Source organism: Abramis brama (genome assembly GCF_963993115.1).
Source record: "Abramis brama genome assembly, chromosome: 1".
Classification (NCBI taxonomy): Eukaryota; Metazoa; Chordata; class Actinopteri; order Cypriniformes; family Leuciscidae; genus Abramis; species Abramis brama.
In genome coordinates, this window is record NC_139963.1 from 70,642,918 (window position 1) to 70,666,955 (window position 24,038).

A 24,038-nucleotide genomic window follows, 5' to 3' on the forward strand; every position below is an offset into this window, starting at 1 on the left:
CTGAGAATAAACCCACATAAAACTCAAGTTCACTGATTCGTGGTACCATTTAACAGCTGGCATGTTTTATCAACTGAATTTTCAATTTTTTTAGGAAGCAGTAATTATTCATTATTATATAACTTGTTAAATGGTTATTTAATACATTCAGTTCTGCATTGATAATTAATTCTTTTTTGCACCAGCTGCCTCTGATACCGACACCACAGCAAATCCATACCAATCTATTTATCTGTCGGCATGACTTTAAACATAAAAACGGCATGACTTTAAAGCCTTCAAACTTCAAGGTTTTAAAGCTAATTTAACCTGTTAACCTTCACGGGGGCGCAGACGCACTGAATTGTTCTTTGTTTAAATAAATTCAAAGTTAGTGTTAAATTTAATGCAAGTACCTTGACAAACTGTTAGGGCTGCAACAACTTATCGATAAAATCGATAATAATTGATAATGAAAATCATCAACAACGAATGTCATTATTGGCTAGTGATGTCTGCCCGAGCTCTTCTGCACCACAATCCCCCTCAGCAGCAAGGTCTCTGTAACAGCATCTCCCTCCTTTTGGCACCAATGTAGTGAGGTTATTTGAACCGGCGAACGCTCAAACACTTTAATAAACTAAAGTAAAAGCGGCACAGACGACTACCACACAGACATAAACAAAACATGACATAAAGTCCAGGCCTGGTCCTCTCTCGTAGTTCACTGTCGTCCCTCCTCCTTTTGTCCAACTGGACCTCCTCCTTGAGAGATACGAGACTTCATTAGCAATCATGCCATCGACCGCGCCTTGCTTGCCACAGCGTCCTACAAACAAGCCGGCCAGACACTGACTGTATATGCAACACTGTTAGCCACTCTGTTAGGGGTGTAGCAACATCATGGGCAGCTTTTAAAGGAGTTCCCTTATCGTAAATCTGTGCCGCAGTAAGGTTATGCAGGGCGCTCATGACCTTAGTCTCAGTTTCTTTATTAATGTTAGTATTGTCTGAGCATGGTCCTTAAGGCAGTGCTGCCTTAAGATAGCTTGTTTTCTTGAGGGGTGCACACCAGCCAATCATCCAGGTATAGCAAAATCTTAAAACCCTGGAGCATCAGGGGTGTCAGGGCTGCTTGGATGCATCTGGTGAATATTCTTGAAGCCAGCGACAGCCCAAATGGAAGGACCTTGAACTGGTAAATGCAGCCTTAGAATGTGAACCGATGTGAAATCTTCTGTGTTCAGGTGCTATTCCGATATTAAAGTAGGCATCCTTTAAGTCCAGTGAGGTGAACCAATCCCCTCTGTAAATACTTTGTAGAACATCCATGGTATACAACATGTTGAAAGGAAGAATATTAAACAATTTGTTTAGGTCAAATATTGGTCGCTGACCTCCTCCTTTCTTTGATATTATATAATAAGTTAAATAAAATCCTTTGTCTGGAACATGACGGTCCACACTCTCTATTGCTCCCTTCCTTAGGAGAGTACAAATCTCCTGCTTTCTGAGATGTTTTATCCGGCCGTCGAAAGATGCAGCCTCTGAATTGGGACACTTTAAGAAGAGGCCAAAGTGAAGCCAAAATGTTGAGAGATGGGCCAACATGATTATGTATCATTGAAATGGGGATTCAGGGGCCCTAACAATTTCATTTACAAACAATTTAAGGCAAGTCACTACAGACACAATAGTTTTGTCATGCACTGGTCAATTTTGAGATTTTGGGCGATTTGGCATTACTTGATTCTGATTGTTAGAAAAAAATGTATTGCATTTCATGTATCTGTGTCTGTAGATATCACTAAAATATCTAATAATAAATATCTTTAAAGCTTTTTCCTCATACACTAAGCCATAAAATATACATTTCAGTAGTATCTTGCCTTTATAAAATAATTATTGCACTGATTCTTGAGAGATCGGGACAAAACACGTTTTAAAAAACTTTTTTTAAAAATACACACTATATCAATTAGAGTTATATGTTTCTGCAGAGAAAGGTCTTAGCTATTTAACCATGTAAAGGAACAGGTTCTAAATAAAAACACATTTTTAACAAATAAACATGTTTCCCTTCAGAACTGGATTTGTGTCAACTCCGTCAGACACACTAAAAAGTATACAATTTTAATTCTTCAAATCCAACAAGAATCTAAAGTTCTGAAGTATATTGTAATAGCGTTTAGTTACTCTGATATGTAAAAAAATTACAATATATAAACTTAAGTTGTGATGTCACACTATTCTGAAAACTCAGATTTCTAAATATTTGCATTTTTAAACTTTGATTTTAATTTCAATATTGTAAAAACAAATTCCTTAAATAAATAAAACATAAGAGGATGTAGATCAGATGGTCCTTTATTACAAAAACAACATAAACTGAAGGAAGAATATTTTTTTTTCCCAAAAAAATAACAAAAACATTCATACATCCAACGCTGTTGAAGAAGATCTGACGGTGTTGACGGAAAAACTGACGGTGTTGATGGAAAATGTTTGAATGTTTTACCTCAGATTTGTGAAATGTTCACCTGTTTGTCATGATATGTTCTGACAATAAAGAGTAGTTTAAAAACACAATTAACGCTCTGTTTTCTACAGCTTTCACTTAGGAGCAAAAATCTGCCTTTAAACTTGAAAGAAATAGATTTGACATTTATCGTGATAATTATCGATATCGACTGATATAAAAAAAATTTTTTTTTGCCCATATCGCCCAGCCCTACGCTGGCTTCTCATTTCTCTATCTCTGTCTCTACATATAAATATATATATTAAAGTGCTGGCAAAGTTACACGTTACACAATAATAAGCAGACCACTGCCTGCCCATTATCTACAAGTCAGATGCGTATGGTTAAATAATGTAATGCATGCTATGTATGTGCATTTATGTGTAAATAAAACCCTGAAATAACAGTTTAACCCTTCACTATATTCACAAATAATATTATATTCGCACATTAAGAGGTTATTGGTGGATTTGTCAACTCCATCAGCTTACAGGTCAACTCCGTCAGACATAGAACCTGACGGATACACTGCAGCTAGGTAGTTTTTCCTCAGTTGCTAGCTGTCCCAATAACCTCACTAAAATGCTTAAATTCAATCCACTATGGTTTAAAAAAAGTATCTTAACAGAAAGATGGTGTTGACATGGTGCAGCTGTGACCATAGGAATATTGACATTGTTTGTCTAAAATATAAAAAAAATTTAAAACGCACCAGAGCATGTGTGGTAGTGCTGCATTCACCACAGGCAGGGAGATGAAAAGGGGTCCTCAGGGATATAGCTGACTATGCTATTTCCTGATTTAAAGAGCTTTATGAAAAAATCTGACGGAGTTGACAGAAACTGAGGACACAACTTTAATAGGCAGATTTTTATGGAAAATATTGTTTGATGTTCACTTCATGCATTGTTTTTTATATTTATACCCCTTATTTTTTATTTGATATATATGTTTTCACAATTGTAGAGCTTTTTTAAAGTTTTTTTGGATGGTTAATATCGTGACCTCTTGCTGAGGACAAGTGCAATAACATGGACCTTCTAACCACAGACCATACATTTAAACAAATTTTCCCCAAAAAGATAAAAAGGTTTATTCTAAAAATCAGATAGGTATATACAATTCCTTTAGATTTAACTTTGTAAGTATGTCAATCATGATGAATTTCTTAATTTTTGCTATAAATTAGACTTTTCTATGTGGGACATGTTTTGTCCCGACTCTCAAGAATCAGTGATTGACCAATTTATAATATAGACAATGATATGAAATTTTAAAAATCATTTTAAAAATCACTGCATTAGTCCATTACCATGAACATTTAGAAGACTTACTATGATTATAAACTTGCTACCAAAACAGTTACACTGTTTATGAAAATGATTTACTTTCAATAATTATGTTTATATAAGACATTTCTCCAAGAGGCTGGTGCCACAGGTCTACAGTATGTCGTTGTTTTATAGTGTGGTTTCATGTAACTTTGTAGTGTTTGGCCAGAGCTCTTCTCTGAGAGGCTTCCCATAAACAAACATTTTCTTGAACATTCCAATAATATTTTAGCCAGGGCCAAAGCCCCCGCTTTACCAATGTGTCAAACAGAAGGTTAATTGTGAGAGGGCTACACATGGCAGTTTACTGGTGGTATAGCAGTTTTATAACAACTGTGCTGTTTCACTTCAGAAAGTAGCATATCGAGGTAAAGGCCCAATAATTACATTTAGAATTATTGAAAATGCTTGTATTTCAGGTGAGTGTCGAGTAACAGTAAAAGCAGTTGTAAATAACACGCACCTGGCTCTGACTTCTACTTCTAACTTTTCCTCATGTAGGCTGAAGTAGGGTTTCTTTGGCGTTAAAGTGATGTTGAATGCCGGGAGAACTTGGGATCAAGGATAAATAGGGTTATTCAAACCATGCATGCCAGCAGCTGAATTTCTGCACCATGAAGAATGTAAATAACTTACCATATTTCTTTACATTAAACACCACGCTGAATGGGTTTTTTTTATCATCATCAAACTTCGCAACAACTTTCCATTTTCCCTCTCTAGGAATTAAAAATAAAATATTAATTCCAGAATTGGTGTACAGTAGATAGAATGTCAAATGAAAGAATATATATATATATATTAGTACTGCCCTGAATTAGCTTCACACATCAAATGTTTACAAAGAGTCTATAATACAAAACAATAACTCAACTATATTAAAATAACCTTGTTAAAAAGTTTACATGCGCTTGATTCTAAATACATTGTTACCTACATTTTTTAAACTAACCCTCATTATAGTAGTAGTAGAGTCTTAGACTGTTAGGGTTCGGGTTAGAAGAATAAGTGGTAACACTTGAGAATAATGGTCCGTCATTAATAAGTAACTATGCAGAAAGTAATGTAGGACTAACGAGTATTACTATATTAACACTTCAGCTACTAATATTAACTAATATGGAAACATGCTTAACTAATCAGTAAGTAATATCGAATTTAGGACTAAGATAGTTCCTTATTAGGTAATCAATAATTACCTAATGAGATTGGCATCATTAAGAACTAATTGGAAATTATGAAAAAAAAAAAAAAAAATTAATTACTAATCACAACATTAACGTATCTGAGATATTAGCAATTGTCTATTTTTACTCTCAACAATAAAATACATCACTAATTACTCAAGGGTTACCTGTTCACTATGCAGGAACTACTAGTGATCTGGACCATTATTTTAAAGTGAAAAATATCCCTTTCAGATGTTAAAATAATTGTCCAGATCACTAGTAGTTCTTGAAGATTGTCTTTTTTACTCAGAGCATGGTCATAAAATGCATCACTAATTACTCAAGTAACTAGTCACTCTTCAGGGACTGCTATATTTCTTCACGCACTGACGAAACTTACCAATTCACAAAATTAACGGAATCCATAGCGGTAACCCTTCCTTTTACAGTCCCCTAATTACTAGATATTTACCTGGTAAATATATGGTAAGTTATGGTAGGTTATTGGTAATTACCACAGGTAACAAGTATGTAAATGCAGAGAAACTACAAACTAATTACTAGGTATTTACCGGGTAAATATATGGTAAGTTATAGAATTTTTTATTTTTTTTTTGAATTTTTACCACCTAAAATTCAAAATTGAATTTTAGGTGGTAGTTTAAATAGTTCTGAATTTGATTTTTTTTAAACGAATATTGAACATTTGAAATTTAACAAATTGAAATGTTTTTATGGCTGAATTTTATAGACGTATTTTTAAACAGCTAGTTTTTTTGTTCTGAATTCGTATACTGCAAATATTCAGTTTAAAAAAATACAGATTCAAGTTTTCAAGATGAAGAAATTCGAATCTTCAAATTCAGTTTTCTAAAATTCAAGTTCAAAAATTCAAGTTCAAAAATTCAAGTTCAAAAATTCAGATCTTACAGAAAGTAGGTCACAAGTCATCCACAGGGAAGAGTAAAGGATCTCAGATAAGTCGAACAGAGCATTTTGGCTGCACTGCAGTAGTTTTCTGCCGCAAATGCGGTGGTGGTTCAAGAGAATGCGTGTATCTTTCGTTCAGTCGTTTTTTATTGAATATTAAGAGTAGAAAAATGAGAAAACAGCTTGAGTATTAGATTTCTAATATTCTAGAAATAATAGTCCGCTGCAGCAGTTGCACGGAGCTTACAAAACTTAACGCGTGTATTGCAACTATAGGCTACATTTAATTTTCTCATCAAACAACTAGACTAACGAATGGCTCGGCACAACAGAAGAGCCCAGAAAGGGCTTTTTCTCTGTGTAGACCAGCAGTTGGTCTGAATTTGCTATAACCTATAGCCTATTTTCCGGACTGTATATAGGCTAAGTCACGTTTTATCATGAAACACGCTGTGATTTATTCCAAAGTGACTCAGGCATATATAATGCAACGTTATAACGTTAAATAATCTAAATGTTGACTTTCAAAAGTAGGCGCGCCAAGAAGGCTATTCTCTGTATTTTGGTTCATTTTTGGTGAGCGCCAGAAAGATCTAAAGAGACAGAGATGCGCTAAAGCAGCGCATCGTGTTGTTTTATTTATTTTTCAATGACATGATATTTTGTAGTCATTTTGAATGTACACAAATAAAAATATACATTTTACTGTTTCGAATGATTACATATTATCTGTATGACTATAAATAACAGCAGTGGAACAAATCCAAGAGATGGCTCTCGCGCATCGCGCTCTCACACAACATAGTATCAGTTCTGACGTTGCTTCATATCGCAGACTGTTCATTATCAAAATGAAACACAGTCAACCAAACATATAAAAAGTTATTCTGCCTAATTTAATTGGTCTGTTGTACAATATAAAGGGCAAGCTGTGCCGCACACAGTCCTACTTGTTATTCCAAACATTTCCCTTGCTGTGAAGACGCTGATTTAGCCTATATGCCTACGTGTCTTTTGGGACTCGACTGAAGTATGACGCCTTTTTATTTGTATTATAATATAATATATTAAAATACAAAATCTTCTGAGTTTTATGATGTAGGCCTTGTGTGTTAAAATGTATTATAATTTACATCTCAAAAGGATGCGCTTTGTGCATTCTCTGACATTATATTTATTTATTTAATTAATATTGAGTATCAATTGATGTTAAACAAAACGGTGTGTTATGTTCTCTGGCAACAAAAAAAAAAAACTTCCAAAGCAAAGCCATTGTGCGTTCTCTCCGCGCTCCGCAGCTTTTACACACAGATTTTGAGAACTGGCCAGCTAAAAAAATAGGCCAAAGAAGTAAACTAATGGCTAGTGTCCGGGAAATGCGAGGTACGTTCATATTTATAAATAAACATAACATAACTGATTTTGTCTACACCTAAATACATTTCCTAATAATAACAGTGATTAAGCCCAAATGTGGGTGGGGGTAATGAACACAATATGTTTTTTTTTTTTTTTTTTTTTTTTTTTTTTTTTTAAATGGTCTCCACTCTATGCATTTTGTAATAATAGGCTACAGCAACATTTTTTAACTGACCGTATTTGCCAGAAAATAAGTCGCATGCACATGAGTGCAAGTCACACCGGATCATGTTGAGAGAGAAACGCGTCATAAAAAAAAACATTTTAATATTAGCCTATTCAGCAATAGTGTAAAAGACCTGTAAATAAAATACAACATTTACATGATAAACACTGTTAACATGTAGGCTATGTGTTGCTGTAGTCATATAGATTCAAGTGGTTATATAAAGTCATTTTTTTATTTTTTATTATTATACTTAAATAGTCATATAAATTCAAATACTCTTATGTATTGTTATTCATATGTGTTATTGTTATTATGTATAGTTGGTTCCCATTTATTAAGTAAAGATGTCTGTTAATATCACTTAAACCTGCGATACGGGCGGGTGACGTTAGGGAGCAGTGGTGAGCTTCAGGGAGTTTCACTATTGATAAAGAAGAAGTCACACTGCCAGCCATATCAACAGATTGTTCATTTTATTGTTGTCTTTGTTTATTTTGCAGGTAAGATGAGTGATGGGACATCGCAACTGTTTTATAATCTTTAAATGTGAAGTTGATTTGTTTGTTTGATGCATTTGTGTGGTTAATCGGTAAAAATAACCGCATCGACGCACCCGCGGCTGGAATTCCGTGCGAGTGATCGCCGCGGCTGGAATGCGGCCTACTCGGTCGCTCGGTAGATCGCGATCTCGGAATGATTATCAATTTAATGCACACAATGTTGTCTTTACAGATAGTTAAGCAACATTTGATCTGTAATTAGTTTGTGTCATGACATTCAGTCATTGTGGGTATTATGTGACTATTATGATGCTATTGAGAGAGTTTGTAGTCATTCAGAGTTATATGGCCTAATGCTATTTAAAGAACAGAGCTTACAATCACATATGGTTAAATATAGGTACTTTAAGTGCTTGTATACAGTTTAAATGTGAACTGAGCATTAGTATCTGATTACTGAACGTTAATATCAGTTAGTGAAATGCAAATGTTCTTATTTCCTGACATACTGTATATCTGAGAAATGTATATCAGAATAATGTGTATAATGTGAGTTTATTGAACAGAGTTTCACTATTGATAAAGAAGAAGTCACACTGCCAGCCATATCAACAGATTGTTCATTTTATTGTTGTCTTTGTTGATTTTGCAGATTTTGCAGATACAGTGTGACAGAAATAAACACTATATGTGCCACCAGAAAACACTGCCTCTTCTGTGTGTGCAACATTGCCTATTTTACTTTCCCTTACTGTATGAAAAATGAATGCAGAAAACAAGAAGAATGAAAAATAAGTAGCCATGTATAATAAAATAATATAGGCTACATAGCCTATAAAAATAGCCTATACTGTGCCCTTTATTACAAACAACATTTAGCCTATTTTAAACGCCAAACCTAAACAAATTTATTTAAATCGAAACGGTCGCGCATCTCTCATTCAGTCAAAAGTTTTCATATTTGCAATGTAACATGTGGATGCTAACTATTAATATAAAGAAGGCGTCATACTTCAGTCGAGTCCAGGCTAAATCAGCGTCTTCACAGCAAGGTAAATGTTTGGAATAACAAGTAGGACTGTGTGCAGCACAGCTTGCCCTTTATATTGTACAACAGACCAATTAAATTAGGCAGAATAACTTTTTATTTGTTTGGTTGATTGTGTTTCATTTTGATAATGAGCAGTCTGCGATATGAAGCAACGTCAGAACTGATACTATGTTGTGTGAGAGCGCGATGCGCCTGCGCAATCACTTGGATTTGTTCCACTGCTGTTATTTATAGTCATACAGATAATATGACATCATTCGAAACAGTAAAATGTATATTTTTATTTGTGTACATTCAAAATTGAGCGGCGGGTTTCATTTGTGTGTCTAAAATAATAATTTGGGCACGGCATAGGCTACGTCACAGGCAAGTTAAGAAACAATTGTATATTGTTTGTTTTGTTCATTAATTATTTTATTACATTAACAGTAAAGCTGACTGAATTCCAACTAAATAAATAAATAAGTGGGACCCTCCTTTCAATTAAATGAAATATTCTCATTCATTTATGGAGAAAGAAAGAAATAGATTTGTTCAGTGTAGACATAATCACTAATTTAGTAATTTCGCATGAGTCCGATGCAGAAAAAAATGACAAAAAGCAACAAGATGGCAGAGCTTTCAGCTTATAGATTCCCCGATCCTAGAGAGAATGAAGTGCTACTAAGTGCTAATGTGGATTTCTGTCTAGATAGGCAATAAACATTTTGCAAGAGAAAACCTCAAAAAGGTTAATTATAGATCAAATAAGACAGAAACATACCCGTTCACCGGTCATTTTCCTCAGCTGTAGGCAAAGGCAAGTTTCAAATCAGTGCTTCTCCTGGGAGACTAGCGCTAAATTAGCCTCTAGTTTAGCGCCATCTACTGTTTTAGAAGAGGAAGTTGCTCAACTGCATTTGTGAGAAAATCTGCCTGGACGCATTTGTGAGAAAATCGAGCCGAGAGATCTCATAAAAAGCGAAGTGTCACACAATCATAACAGACAGATATGCATTTGTATGCACTAGATTTGGTATTTGTTCAAAGGTTACATGCAATTTGAAGGATGGTTTGTATATATTTGTGAAGTATTATCTTGGCTCATTTATTTATATTTGTAAAACACAATACATATTTGTAACTCCACTGCATTTTCACTCAAACTGACCTTTGTGCTTGCACATTGCTTTCTGTTTGTTTGCGAGTCGAGTTTTCCTTTGCAAAGCGGATCGAGTTTGTTTGCGAGTGGAGTTTTCCTTTGCGAAGTAGATTGAGTTTGTTTGCAAAATGTTTGTTATAATTATGGCACATAATTCGCTCCATATCCGTGCAACTGCTGCAGCGGTCTATTATTACTAGAATATTAGAAATCTAATACTCAAGCTGTTTTCTCATTTTTCTACTCTTAATATTAAATAAAAAACGACTGAACGAAAGATACACGGATTCTCTTGAACCACCACTGCGTTTGCGGCAGAAAACTACTGCAGTGCAGCCAAAATGCTCTGTTCGACTTATCTGAGATCCTTTACTCTTCCCTGTGGATGACCTGTGACCTACTTTCTGTAAGATCTGAATTTTTGAGATTGAATTTTAGAAAACTGAATTTGAAGTTCCGAATTTCTTCATCTTGAAAACTTGAATCTGTATTTTTTTAAACTGAATATTTGCAGTATAAGAATTCAGAACAAAAAAAACTAGCTGTTTGAAAATACATGTCTATAAAATTCAGCCATAAAAACATTTCAATTTGTTAAATTTCAAATGTTTAATATTCGTTTAAAAAAAAAAATCAAATTCAGAACTATTTAAACGGTCCGTGTACTTTTTCATTCATTCATTATTCTATTTCGGAATGAAAGATGAAATTTAAAAAAGGGTGCAGCTTTGTTTTTTGTTTAAAAGAAAAAAAGCAGAAATGGCTGTATTTTGTTTTCCAAATGTATTGTTGTCATCAAATAATAGTATTAGAAAATTGGACGACATTTCGGTCCGTGTACGTTTTGATAGTTTGTTTTTTCGTTTGAAACACAAAACAAAATAACGAGAAACCACCTGTTTTTCGTTTGTCGTTTCAAACCAAAAACAAAGAAACGGTAAAAAAAGAGCCGTTCTCCCGTTTTTGGTTCTGAATCCAAAAACGAAAAATGACAAAACCAAAATCAAATAACGGTCCGATTTTGTTTTTTTGAAATTCCTTTTTCCATTTTTCCGTTTGAAGATCTACACTGAAATATAGACAGGTTGGCCACGTGACCCGGAAGTAATAGTAAATATGGCCTATCAAAATAAAAGCCAAGCTTTTAGAACGGTCATAATATGCAGCACTAACGTTATACCAGAGTAACGTTAGAAGAAGAAAAATCTATTAATAAATAGCCTTATATAAACCTGGACCGGAATAAATATGTTAGCAACAGTAGTTTATTAGATTACGAAGCCAAAACATTTTTTTGTGTGGATTGACTTGCATGGATGAATTGTTCACCACAAAACGATCAATTTAGGCAAACAAAGTAAATATGGTCAGTTTTGATTTCATGTGGACTTTAATTACAGGGAAATGTGCCAAAACATTTTATGTTTAATGTAATCCTGCAGCCATAAAACAATGGCATATTGGATTTTAATATTTGTATCAATATAAGTGATGTAGCTTCAGTGAAGATGTAACCAGCAGATAAAAAATATGGATGTTACTGTCATACAATATAGAACAAGAGGCTTATGACACCAGAGATATATAGGGGATACAAGGGAATGTTTAGACAGATATCATTACTATGACTACAATTTTTATTAAAAGTTAATTATTGCAGTCAATGGGAATACATAACTATTAACACACTGTAACACTAACAAGTGAAATGAGACAGATGAAAATTGCTTGAGACAACCGTTGAAATATTTGTTGAAAAATATTCTGAATCTTGCAGATGTGATGGAAAACCCAGTTGTGGCACCGTGCTGCCGCAGCCTCGTTGGATGCCGGGTCTGCGTTGAGCAGTGGGCAACTACCTCGCCGCACTGCCCAAAGTGCAGGGACGAGATGTTCCAAGAATTTTTTTTGTTGAAATTACAGGAATGGGGGAGATTGTGAATGTTTTGAAGGACACTATAAATTAGGGGATTGTTTTAGTTAGTTTTTATTTTAGGTTTAGGTTTTAAGTTAAGTTGAATGGTTAAGTTTGGTTATGTTCATCTGTTATGTTATTTTATGCAATTAATAAATTGTTCCATTTTTTTTCTATTATTCTCACTTGCAGAACTTCTTTTGTTGTAATCATTTTGTTATTTTATGCAAATAATAAATTAATATAAACATTTTAATAAAATAAATTAAGTATAATAGCACACATGTAAATCAGACAATCAAACATGAGGAGAAAGAGCTCATTTTGGTGAGTAGGCTAATGCATTAAGCAGCAGTGCTAAGAAACGTGATTTGTGAAAGCACAGTTGTAATGAAATGGAAAGTGTTTTAATTACAGAACATAAATCAATATCTCCATGACAGTAGCTCGCACACAGCAGACACAGTGCGACACCTACTGGTGTCTGTAATCGTTTTGAACTGCCCTTGATTTTAAACTTCGTTGGATTATTAACGTTACATGGAGGACTGAGAACCTTCACATATGTCGTTTTTGATTGTATTATAAACAAACTACTATCACTATTAGTAGTCTTGAAATACATAATCTGAACAATGTTTCGAGGTGTGGTAACTGTAGTATAAGCGGAATAATTGACTTCAGGCCGTTGAATTATTAGAAAAATAATGCACACCCGAGGTATAACGGCCCCTCCGCTTCGCGTCGTGACCGCATTACCACCTCGGGTGTGCATTATTTTTCTAATAATTCAACGGCCTGTCTTCAATTATTCCTTACGTAATAAACTACTGTTGCTAACATATGTATTCTGGTCCAGGTTTATATAATCCTATTTATTAATTGATTTTTCTTCTTCTAACGTTACTCTGGTATAACGTTATAGTGCTGCATATTATGACCGTTCTAAAAGCTTGGCTTTTATTTTGATAGGCCATATTTACTATTACTTCCGGGTCACGTGGCCAACCTGTCTGTATTTCAATGTAGATCTTCAAACGAAAAAATGGAAAAAGGATTTAAAAAAAAACCCAAATCGGACCGTTATTTGATTTTGGTTTTGTCATTTTTCGTTTTTGGATTCAGAACCAAAAACGGGAGAACGGCTCTTTTTTTACCGTTTCTTTGTTTTTGGTTTGAAACGACAAACGAAAAACAGGTGGTTTCTCGTTATTTTGTTTTGTGTTTCAAACGAAAAAACAAACTATCAAAACGTACACGGACCCATTTCCGATCGTTTTTTTAATTTGTAATATTTATTTGTACGTTTATTGTATTTCATTTGTCTGATCCTATTTACCCGGAAGTAAATTACACCGTCGTGCGAAGTCATAGATATATACACTAGGGGTGTTTCTCAATATGCGTTCTTCAGCGATCTTGCGTCCTTGTGTTCTCGTTTTACGTCATCATAACCGTCGAAGTTCAGACCCAATTCTCAAGAACGCAAGTACAGAGGACGCATGAAAGAACCCGGATGTGTTCTTGATACCAAGGATGCATCGAATGCAGACTTGAGCTAGTACTCGCCTGGTGTCCCAGAAGTCATTGCGGCCGGTTCCGAGTTCGTTCTTCTAAGGAAGCTTGGCAAGACCGGTCTCCACGAGAACACAAGTCCGTTCTCTGCGTTCTTGGAATTGAGAAACAGCCTAGATGTCGGACATGTAACCTATTTATGTCCGACACGGTCAGACATGTATTTATCATTGAGTCCAGTGAAAATTTAAGGTTTTGATATTAAGATAATCTACTTCTTTTTCAAAATATAATGCATAGTGTTAGTAGGCCTAAGTTTATTAGTCACATTCTTCCACTTGAGTAAACTTAGAATGAACTACCGCTATAGGCTATGGCGTTATTATCCAGTCAAATGTCGAGAGCGCATTATTGTAGCGCGAAAGTACATTAATATAATGCGCGAGCGCGAATCTCTCTGCTCGCGCACGGAATATAATGTGCCTAGTGCGAATCTCTCTGCTCGCGCGCGAGAACTGGGCACGCGCTCTCAGATACACGTTGCTCTTGTAAGAATTTTCCCTGGGCTCGCTCAGAGAATATGCCTGCACTTAAAACGTGTCTTCGCTTAAAGTAAGCATGTATGTGCTTAGACTGTGTCCCGTGCTTTCGCGCATGCCTAAGTACTCTTCTCTTCAATTTTTTTTTTTTTTTTTTTTAAATAAATGCCAAGGTATCAAAAATATAACTTACATAGCAAAAATGTACAAATTACATACAACGGAATAAAGAAAGCAAAGCAGCATATATATATACATACATTCATATAGCCTGTACATATGCCCATAAAAAAAAAAAAAAAAAAACACAGAACAGACCAGAAAGCTTTAATGAAATAAATTAAAAAGTTGAAACAAGTTTATTGTCTTAAGAGCTTTAAGATTCTTAGATAACAAAATGCTTTGGATGTATTGTTGGACCTCTCTTCTAAAAACAATGAATAAGGGATTCTGCTGAGTGAATTTACTACGGTGAATGTGAAATTTTGCAAGGAACTATAATAGATTAATAATAAAATACTTAAATGTAGCTTTTGAAAAGGTTTAAATCATAAACACAAGTTGTTCTTTTTGTGGGGCCCCTGATGAAACTGCTCTTCATATCTTCTGGGATTGTCCTCACACAGTTATTTTGGGTTGAATTTTCTGCTTCCAGATTTCTCTTTGCTTTAATGCTTTTTAAGGATGTACTGTTTGGTTTCTTTAATATACAAAAAGCTAAATTTAATGAGTATTTTATTATTAATCTATTATTGTTCCTTGCAAAATTTCACATTCACCGTAGTAAATTCACTCAGCAGAATCCCTTATTCATTGTTTTTAGAAGAGAGGCCCAACAATACATCCAAAGCATTTCGTTATCTAAGAATCTTAAAGCTCTTAAGACAATAAACTTGTTTCAAACTTTTTTATTTATTTCATTACAGCTTATTACAGGCTATATGTAGACCTATATATATATATATATATAGGCTATATATATATATATATATATATATATATATATATATATATATGCTGCTTTGCTTTCTTTATTCAGTTGTATGTAATTTGTACATTTTTGCTATGTAAGTTATATTTTTGATACCTTGGCATTTATTGAAAAAAAAAAAAGAAAAAGAAATTGAAGAGAAGAGTACTTAGGCATGCGCGAAAGCACGGGACACAGTCTAAGCACATACATGCTTACTTTAAGCGAAGACACGTTTTAAGTGCAGGCATATTCTCTGAGCGAGCCCAGGGAAAATTCTTACAAGAGCAACGTGTATCTGAGAGCGCGTGCCCAGTTCTCGCGCGCGAGCAGAGAGATTCGCACTCGCCACATTATATTCCGTGCGCGAGCAGAGAGATTCGCGCTCGCGCATTTATATTCCGCGCGCGAGCAGAGAGATTCGCGTTCGCGCATTATATTAATGTACTTTCGCGCTACAATAATGCGCTCTCGACATTTGACAGGAAAATAATGCCATAATAGGCATATAGGCTAGCCTATATATATATATATATATATATATATATATATACAGGGTGCGATTTGAGAAAAAAACAGAGAGGGGGATGTTTTGAAACATTTTTATTCATAAAAATAAATCATGAGAACATGAACTTCATCACTGCATTTGCAGGAATTGTAAAATCTTTTTTCTTATTAACTCATGAAGTAGCCTAACGCAATATTTTTACTCTAATAGCTTATCTTTCCCAACACTGTGGTCCTTGTTCATTTGAGTCAACCTGGGACTGTGAGTTCTGCTGAAGTTGGGAGTTGCCGTCCATCGTACCTGTACTAACATTCTCATTTGCAGTTTTCATTTGCAGTCATCTATTGTCATATATCAGCCTCTGCTGAACCACGGATTGATTGCAAAGTTAAACCATCACAGTATAAACAGTTTTACTGCTGCTGTTAAAGTAATAACGTTAACTTTACATCGCGATGCTGAGATACAGTGAAATGATAGAAAAGACAGATGCATTATAAATCTGTGTTAGTCAATTCGCCTCATTCGCGTCTACCGCTCCGCGCTAAACGCCTCATTCAGGACATCTAGACGCGTGTAAACGCGTCTTTACATTGACTTAACATTGAAATCACTCGCGCCAGACGCTCAAGAGTGAGTGAGCAATCAAAAAAACTTTGCTTTAGCCCAGGCACGGCGCCAGGATTCCAGTTTTGGATGGGCCAGACCAATTGTGGGTGGGCCTTAAATTAAAAACGTTAAATTAAAAACGTTATCCAATCACTGTTTAACCTAATAAAAAAAAATATTGACTAATATAGCCTACTGTTATATTATCTGTGCGTATACATAATCTAGATTTTAATAGCTTGATGCTCTTTAAATATTTTGTTGCATAGTTAAAAGTTTCGGTGCATAGGACAGACCTATCCGCGATCGTTCTCCATGGTTCTGACCAAAGTAGAGCGCTTTGGGATCTCCATTACGCATCATACGCATCATACCTGGGCTGCATTTTCCATTGACGTTGTCTCTTAGTGCGCTACTAAGACTCTTAAGGTATAACTTAACTAAAGGTATACTACTACTAAAGATATATCATTGCTAGGCGTCTTCAGGGCTATCATCCACTCGCGAGGCAGAGGCGCTGGCGCCCTCCTATAGCAACGGCGCTGTTTTTGGTAAAACATGATTTTGACCACTTCATTAAGTTTTGTTTTATAGAAAACTCTTTTTAAAAGATTTTCGTTTTGTATAAATTGTATCTTAATTTTGATCAATGTTTTATCAACCAATTGCCCGTTTTTAATAAATAAGAAGCAAATATATAGCAGGCAATGTAATAAGGCGCCGGCACAATCACTTGCATTGCACGTGAACTGGAGGGTGCCGAAACTCAGCTTGTGCCTCACAGATTTGAGAAATATGGGCTATCTATTACAGAAAGCTTGAAATGTCTACTTTTAAACGAAAATATTCAAAACCAAAAGAAATAGGCTATTCTCTGATTATGTAATCCATATGAAATGTGCATTTCTCTCTGGCGTTCATGGCGAGTCCGCATCGTCAACTTCATCTTTGCAGCGACACAGAAAACACCTGTTTATTAATAAACAATTAAATGTCTCCTTGCTAATTTAGACACATTCATAATCATTACTTTAACCGGTTCTTTGTGGCAAGCTTTATGTGTGCGGTCATAACGCTCATTATCCTGTAGGCTATATAGCATATTTAAGTAGGCTAATTAAATTAATATAAAGAGGCGATTTGTCCACAAATGGCTTAAATGAACAACTACTAGTCGACTAGAAAAAAAAAATTTAGTCGGAGGCAGCCCTTATTCCACATATTTTCGAACCAGGCTCAGGCCATTCTGGGTTGAGCGAGCGACCCTGAGCGGAATGAACGAGCGGAGCGGAATATTCAGAAATGCGCTCTCCGCTCACGAGCTCTGATCGGAACAAACCCGAACCTCACTGTCTGCTGAACTTGTGCAGAAACATCAAAATAGACATAGCCAGCGTTTTAAAATTGTTTTTAAAACTAAACATTTAGACTATTTTAGTACACATTATGAGCTTATTGACGATTTTTTATAATTCTTGACAAAATTAGAATATATTAAAAGGTTGTTTTTTTTATGTTTTGGGTGGGCCTGTTGAAAAGTGGGTGGTGTCTCGCAAGTGTTGATAGGCTATTACTCGTGAGGTGTAACCAATCAGATGGGCGGGACATTGAGCAAGTCTGCAGAGTGGTGATTACAGAGAGGCTGCGGCAGCTATATCAGAGCCAGCCAAAGTAGCGCATTTTAAAATAAAATTTACTTTAATCAAACCAGGGATCCGTGATAAGTTTTGTGATCCGTCTCGCCACTAGTGTAGTAGCACTGATCACTTTGAGGGGGGATAAAAATTATTAAGCAGAGGCAGGGATACATTGACCAGAAAGGAGGAATCTCCCCCTCCCCCCCCCCCCTAAGTTTACTCAAGTGGAAGAATGTGACTAATAAACTTAGGCCTACTAACACTATGCACTATATTTTGAAAAAGAAGTAGATTATCTTCAAAACCTTAAATTTTCTCTGGACTCAATGATAAATACATGTCTGACCGTGTCGGACATAAATAGGTTACATGTCCGACATATAGGCTATCTATGACTTTGCACGACGGTGTAATTTACTTCCGGGTAAAGATAGGATCAGTCAAATGAAATACAATAAACGTACAAATAAATATTACAAATTAAAAAACGATCGGAAATGTCGTCCAATTTTCTAATGCTTTTTTCTTTTAAACAAAAAACAAAGCTGCACCCTTTTTTAAATTTCATTTTTCATTCCGAACGAAAAAGTACACGGACCTTAAACTACCACCTAAAATTCAATTTTGTTAGATTACACTTGCAAATAATTCAAATTTACACAATTCAAATTCAAATCGTTTTGTCATATTATGAGCTCCATAGATATTAAGCAGACAGCTTAAAACTCTACTCATATAAAAGGCTATAATGAGAATTAGTTGGCATGTAATTTCAAAGTTACTTACAGTCAACATAATTTCTAAAGGGGACCATCAAAATAAAGTTTTACCAAAAATGAAAACACAAATCTAATGGTTTTCTTTGCATACTTGTTCACAGTAGTGAGATTGTAGCTTTCAGAGAGAACCCCGTCGTCTGCACTGGCGTTGGAGCTGATGTGCACTACAACACCATCTGGGTTCTGATTGTTCCATGGAGGTATATATTAAAAAGTATAAATGATGAAATAAAGTTATACGATGGAATGAAATGAAATGATGCTAATTTTAATGATAATGACAGTCACCTGAATCTCAAGAGTTATGTTGCTGTTGAAAGCTTGGAATTCATGATTGGATACAAAAGCCCTGTAATTAACTGAGAGATTCACAGACAGAAAGTGATAAGTGATAGTGATACAGACTTGTAACTTAACAAACACTGTGCTAATAGGGCTGGTTACTGACACAAATTCCACGATTCAAGTAGATTTAAATTCAGGAGCTTTTGATTGGTTTTGATTTGATACCGATTAATTGGTTTGGGCCTTGTCACGTTGGTATGTGTTTTGATTGTGTTCATGGCTCCTTTGTCTAGCTTTGTTTCCTGTAACTGATGGTAAAATGAAGCTTTCCTCTCAACTGTGTACAGTAGTGTTGTAATGTATCAGTTTTTATGAATCTGATTCGATCAGCACATGGATGCAGCCTTATTCATACAACCTTTTGCCTTAGTTCTCAACCTGTGAGTTCATATTGTGGAATGGTCAGTTGAATTGCTTGTGAACTAGAGATTAAAACAAATTAAACCTATACATGTAAAAATGTATTCGTATTATGTTTTATTCTTATCAAAGAATGACTCTTGAACCTGAACAAGGGGTTTGCGCTGTTTTTGAAACAGAATATGAAGCAGTCACATGGTTGTGTGCAAAAATTAAGCTTTGGACTTTTTTTTATACAAGCCTCAAAGTATTGGTGTCGAACGCCACATCACTTCCTGTAACTGCGGTTGGGTTAGTTTTATATCAAGTTTTTTCAACTTTAGTTCTTATGTTCATGTGATCATGTTTATCTTTTAGTTCTGTTAATTTTGTATCACGTTTAATGAATAAACTGCACTTATGGGTTCAATTCACGATCAATTTAAAGAGCGCCAAAACAGTATATGTTTGAATTTCATAATAAAATTGACAGATCTTTAAAGCTGAGTCTTGGTTTCATATCAAAAGCAACAAAGCACAAAGCTTACTGCGATTTATTGGATAGGAGGCGAAATATGCTGTGTTCATTCATCAGCTGGAAACAGCATAGATAGAAATATCTTTTCTTGAGATTTAAGCATTCAGCTCTTCAAAATGATTATTCGTTAAAAACGAGAAATCTATCATTTTAACCCAGCCCTAGAGTGCTTAGTATTAATGCAGCTGACCTGTGTCTCCAGGGTTGTAAAGCGGTTTATCAGTTTGAAGGAAGATGTATCCAGACCGAAACGACACCGTGATAATTTTCACAGCTTTGTGGAAACTCCCAAATTCCGCAACCAGTTTCACAGATTTGTCCGAATCTTTTTTCAACAGGTTTGGATTGATCTTATGAAAAGAAAAGAAAAAAGATTTGATGTGATAATTATTTATCTCAAAGCTTTACCTGATTTGCATTTCTAGTTTCTACACACACAGACACTTGGTCTTCTGAGCCAACCTCAATGGTTTTGAGATCACTATAGTAGTTGTCTGAATTGAGGATGGCAGAATCCCGTGTCAGGACGGATTCCTTCCCTAATGTATAGACAGTGACTGTGACTGTGACTGTGTTTGGCTCGGACAGGCTGTGCGCCTCTAGAAAGATATTCAGTTTGGTTCCAAGTCTTAGTCTTGCTGGAACTAGCATGTTAAACCTGACAGAGAATACAAACAGTTTCATTAAAAGTCCTTATCAGCTTTGCATAAAGTAAAAATGCATTGCATACTGGATCACCTGCTATCTGCTTTAGGTTTTTGTATGTGTTTACACTGACCAGACTGGAAAGTTATGTACTTACTCTGGTGCCGAGTCAAGAGCTTGATTGCCACTGTAAACACAAACAAAATACTTCACATTTATCATGTCGTTCCAAACCCATCCAAGACTCCCTTTTATCTTCACTGCCAAAACTATATTTATAATGACACATCAGATATTTCTGCTATTCACCCAAAACTTTGACGTTCATAAAAAACATTGTACAAGTAATCTATATTATTTGAGCAGTTTAATCCAAGTCTTCTGAAGAGCAGATCATTTCATTACAAACAGATTCAATTTACACTGTAAAAGTTCTTTTGCAAATAAAACAAAGATTTTTGTTTTTTGAGTGTTTTGCCAAAAATTTACTTAATTTCATGTTTAATTAAATGTGTTACATGTTGTTGCGAAAACAAGTGTTTACCTTTTTATGTATTTTTTTTAATTTAATCATGGGCTTCTGTTGCTCTTCTGAACTACTAAAACTAGTTACCCAAGATTGTCCTCATCTGTCTTGTTATTTGATTCATAAGTGAAAAAAAAAAAAAAAAAAAACACAAATCAACCTACATGTTAAACAGCATATTTAAAATTAAACTTACCGGATTTGAGAAGAAACCTGGTAATTGGAAACCAACAGTATCCACAAAAGCGGTGGAATAAGCAGCCTCATCCTGCTGGACTGGTTACTCACAAAATGAGAATGTGGCAACAGTGGGAAAGCTGAAATAAGAAACATCCCTCCTCCTTCTAAAGCCAAAAAAAAAAAATCTTTCGGAAAAAAACTCAAACACTCTTGGCCTCTGATTGGTGAGGAGACCACACAGAAAGCAGTAGTTCTGTCAATATTCGAGTAGTTGAGTTGAAAAAATCAACTTCATAAAATTTTTGAAGATTTTTTTTCCGTCAAATCAATTTACGATCCGTGACGATTAACCAGAATAAGCAGAAGTGCTGCGTCCCACAGATGAGAATCTATGAATCGCATTATTAGAATGCATGACTGTCACACTCACACACACCAGATGGACTTTGTTTTCAGTTTGCATCGTCTTATCTTGGTTAGTTTGTCATATATATATACCCATTTATATAGCGCTTTTAACAATATAGATTGTTTCAAAGCAGCTTTACAGTGATAATAGGACATTTAAGTCACAGAGATTGTTTTGGCTTTACAGCAGCTCTAGAATAAAGTTACTGTCCAGCTAAAGTTAGTTTTAGTTTAGTCTGTGTGTGATTAATTACTATGTTTGTCTCTTGTATTTAACCTGTGTTTCAGTTCTTAGTTTCGTCTAAGAATATGTGTGGTTGCGCTTAACCTGTTTGGATCTATGTTTGCCTTTTGTATTATATATTAAATACATTTATTTGATGACTATCATTCGATGACTATAAGATGACTATAAGATGACTTTCATCAACTCTCGCTGTGTGCCTATCTACAAACGCCAGTTGTGACAATGACATTTGAAATCATAATATGTAATGGTACTATTGTGAGGGCAATCTGACCAATCATAACACTGCATTTTGTCTGAAAAACACACAGGAGAGTTAGTAGATGTCAGTGTACTCAAGCTTAAAATATGGTGTGTGTCGACGTCTTTCTGTGATTGAAACAACAAACCTTCTGATGTTCGTTCATGTTTATTACTTGCTATAACTAGAAGAGATGATCGGTTCACATGTTGCTTAAAGTGAGATGCTACATACAGTATGAAACATTGTTTCATATCAAAAGTAACTGCTCTGTCTTATCTGTTGGCGTGTTGTCAGTGTCTTCTTTGCTCTACGATGGATTTTTCACTGCGTGAGAACATGATATTTGGCGTGAGAGCCCCATGGCTTATCAGACCTAGCAACAGTGACTACATGTTTCTCAGAGCTGCTCCACACAATCTCAGTCTCTGCATGTACTGCTTGTTTGGGTTTCCAATAAAGTGCATTCGGGGATGCATATAAAGCGCATATGTACCGCATATGAATATGTACATATTTTTTGGCTTTAATATTTGTATTGTGTGGTAGCCGTTTTATAAAAGCAATAATGTACTCGAGTATTGTGTGTAAGAAATTGTAGTCTGCCTCGACCCAGATTCCATTCCAAAGCTCATCCCCAAAAATGGCTTAATTATCATAGAGATGAAAGAAAGTCAAGTTATATTGTTTCTTCAACGTATTGTAGAATGGGACTGGATGTGGGACACAGAGAACTTTTTCAGACAATGGGGTGTCACAACTTCATTAACATATGTTGGATGTTCTGGGTTCATTCTGACGCTGGTGAACCCAAGGTGCTTTGTGTACCTTGCCACTGCTATGCTGTAATAAACTTAAATTTTGAGATCTTCGACGTCCACATAATTTTTTCTTACATGTGAATAAGTCACGACTGAAGGGTGTTGTTTGGCACGACACGAAGCGGAGTCAGCCGTGACTTATTCACAGTACAGCACTAGGCTCCAGTACCTTATTGCTTTTATAAAACGGTTACCACACAAATATTGAAGCCAAAAAACATGCATCAATGCATCTTTCATGAAATAAAATCATTAAAACCTTCCTTCCACTGGAAAAAAAAAAGTTCCTGACCATGAACAGCAACAGAATGTTCCTATGCGTCATCTCATGGATCTCAAATAAAAAACAGACTAACTGTTCCAATAAACTCACTGTGTAATTATTTGTATGTAATTTTCCAGCCAATTTCTTATTTTAGTTTATTTTATTTTTTCAGGACAGTGCACTTAATGAACAGTCTTACACTTCTGTACAGACAAATTACATTACATCAATAAAATGAGTCAAAATGAGGACATAACTGAAGAAACTGTTTCAGGTACTTTTTAAATGTGTAATAAGTGGGACTTTCTCTAATGTTTTTTGGGAGGCTGTTCCAAAGGTGACTTCCTCTGAAAGACAGAACAGTCCAAAGGTAGTTTTTCTGTGCGGGATCTCTAGGTCTCCTCTGAATAAGGCTCTGGTGCAAAAACCTCTGTCAGTCCTTGGTTTGATGCATGTAGAAAGTGGAGGTGGGGATAAAACAGCATTTTAAAAATAAATACAATTTTCAAAATTGAGCATATTGTATTTTTACAAAATATTACACTGATGGAATGACAGAGGCTTTTGATCAAATATTTGTATAGAATTTTTTGAATAACATTTCTACGGGTTTTAAAATTGTGTCTCCAGTGAGTGACCAGGTTGTGATGCAGTAATCTATATGTGAAAATATCATTGAATGTAGGAACATTTTAGCAGAAGTAATTGTCATTGATGGTCTGATTTGTTTAAAGTTATGTAAATTGAATTTGATTGTGTTCGCTGTGAGTTTTATGTGTTTTGGGTCCAGTGTGACCC

At 35.2% G+C, this 24,038-nt stretch overlaps 1 protein-coding gene across 1 annotated transcript in view; it reads right to left on the minus strand.

The window, feature by feature from the left end:
- The window catches only part of LOC311094402 (venom factor-like), a 59,077-nt gene extending 37,576 nt beyond the window's left edge, over positions 1-21,501 (minus strand). Inside the window, exons 1-8 of the mRNA XM_084132361.1 lie at positions 21,275-21,501; positions 20,710-20,739; positions 20,370-20,565; positions 20,098-20,257; positions 18,974-19,044; positions 18,777-18,868; positions 4,468-4,550; positions 4,295-4,382 (exon numbers count right to left, since the gene is read on the minus strand). Of these exons, the coding sequence (XP_083988487.1) occupies positions 4,295-4,382; positions 4,468-4,550; positions 18,777-18,868; positions 18,974-19,044; positions 20,098-20,257; positions 20,370-20,565; positions 20,710-20,739; positions 21,275-21,411 (857 nt within the window). The 5' untranslated portion in view covers positions 21,412-21,501. The remainder of the gene's footprint in view (positions 1-4,294; positions 4,383-4,467; positions 4,551-18,776; positions 18,869-18,973; positions 19,045-20,097; positions 20,258-20,369; positions 20,566-20,709; positions 20,740-21,274) is intronic.
- Between the last annotated feature and the right edge of the window lie 2,537 nt (positions 21,502-24,038).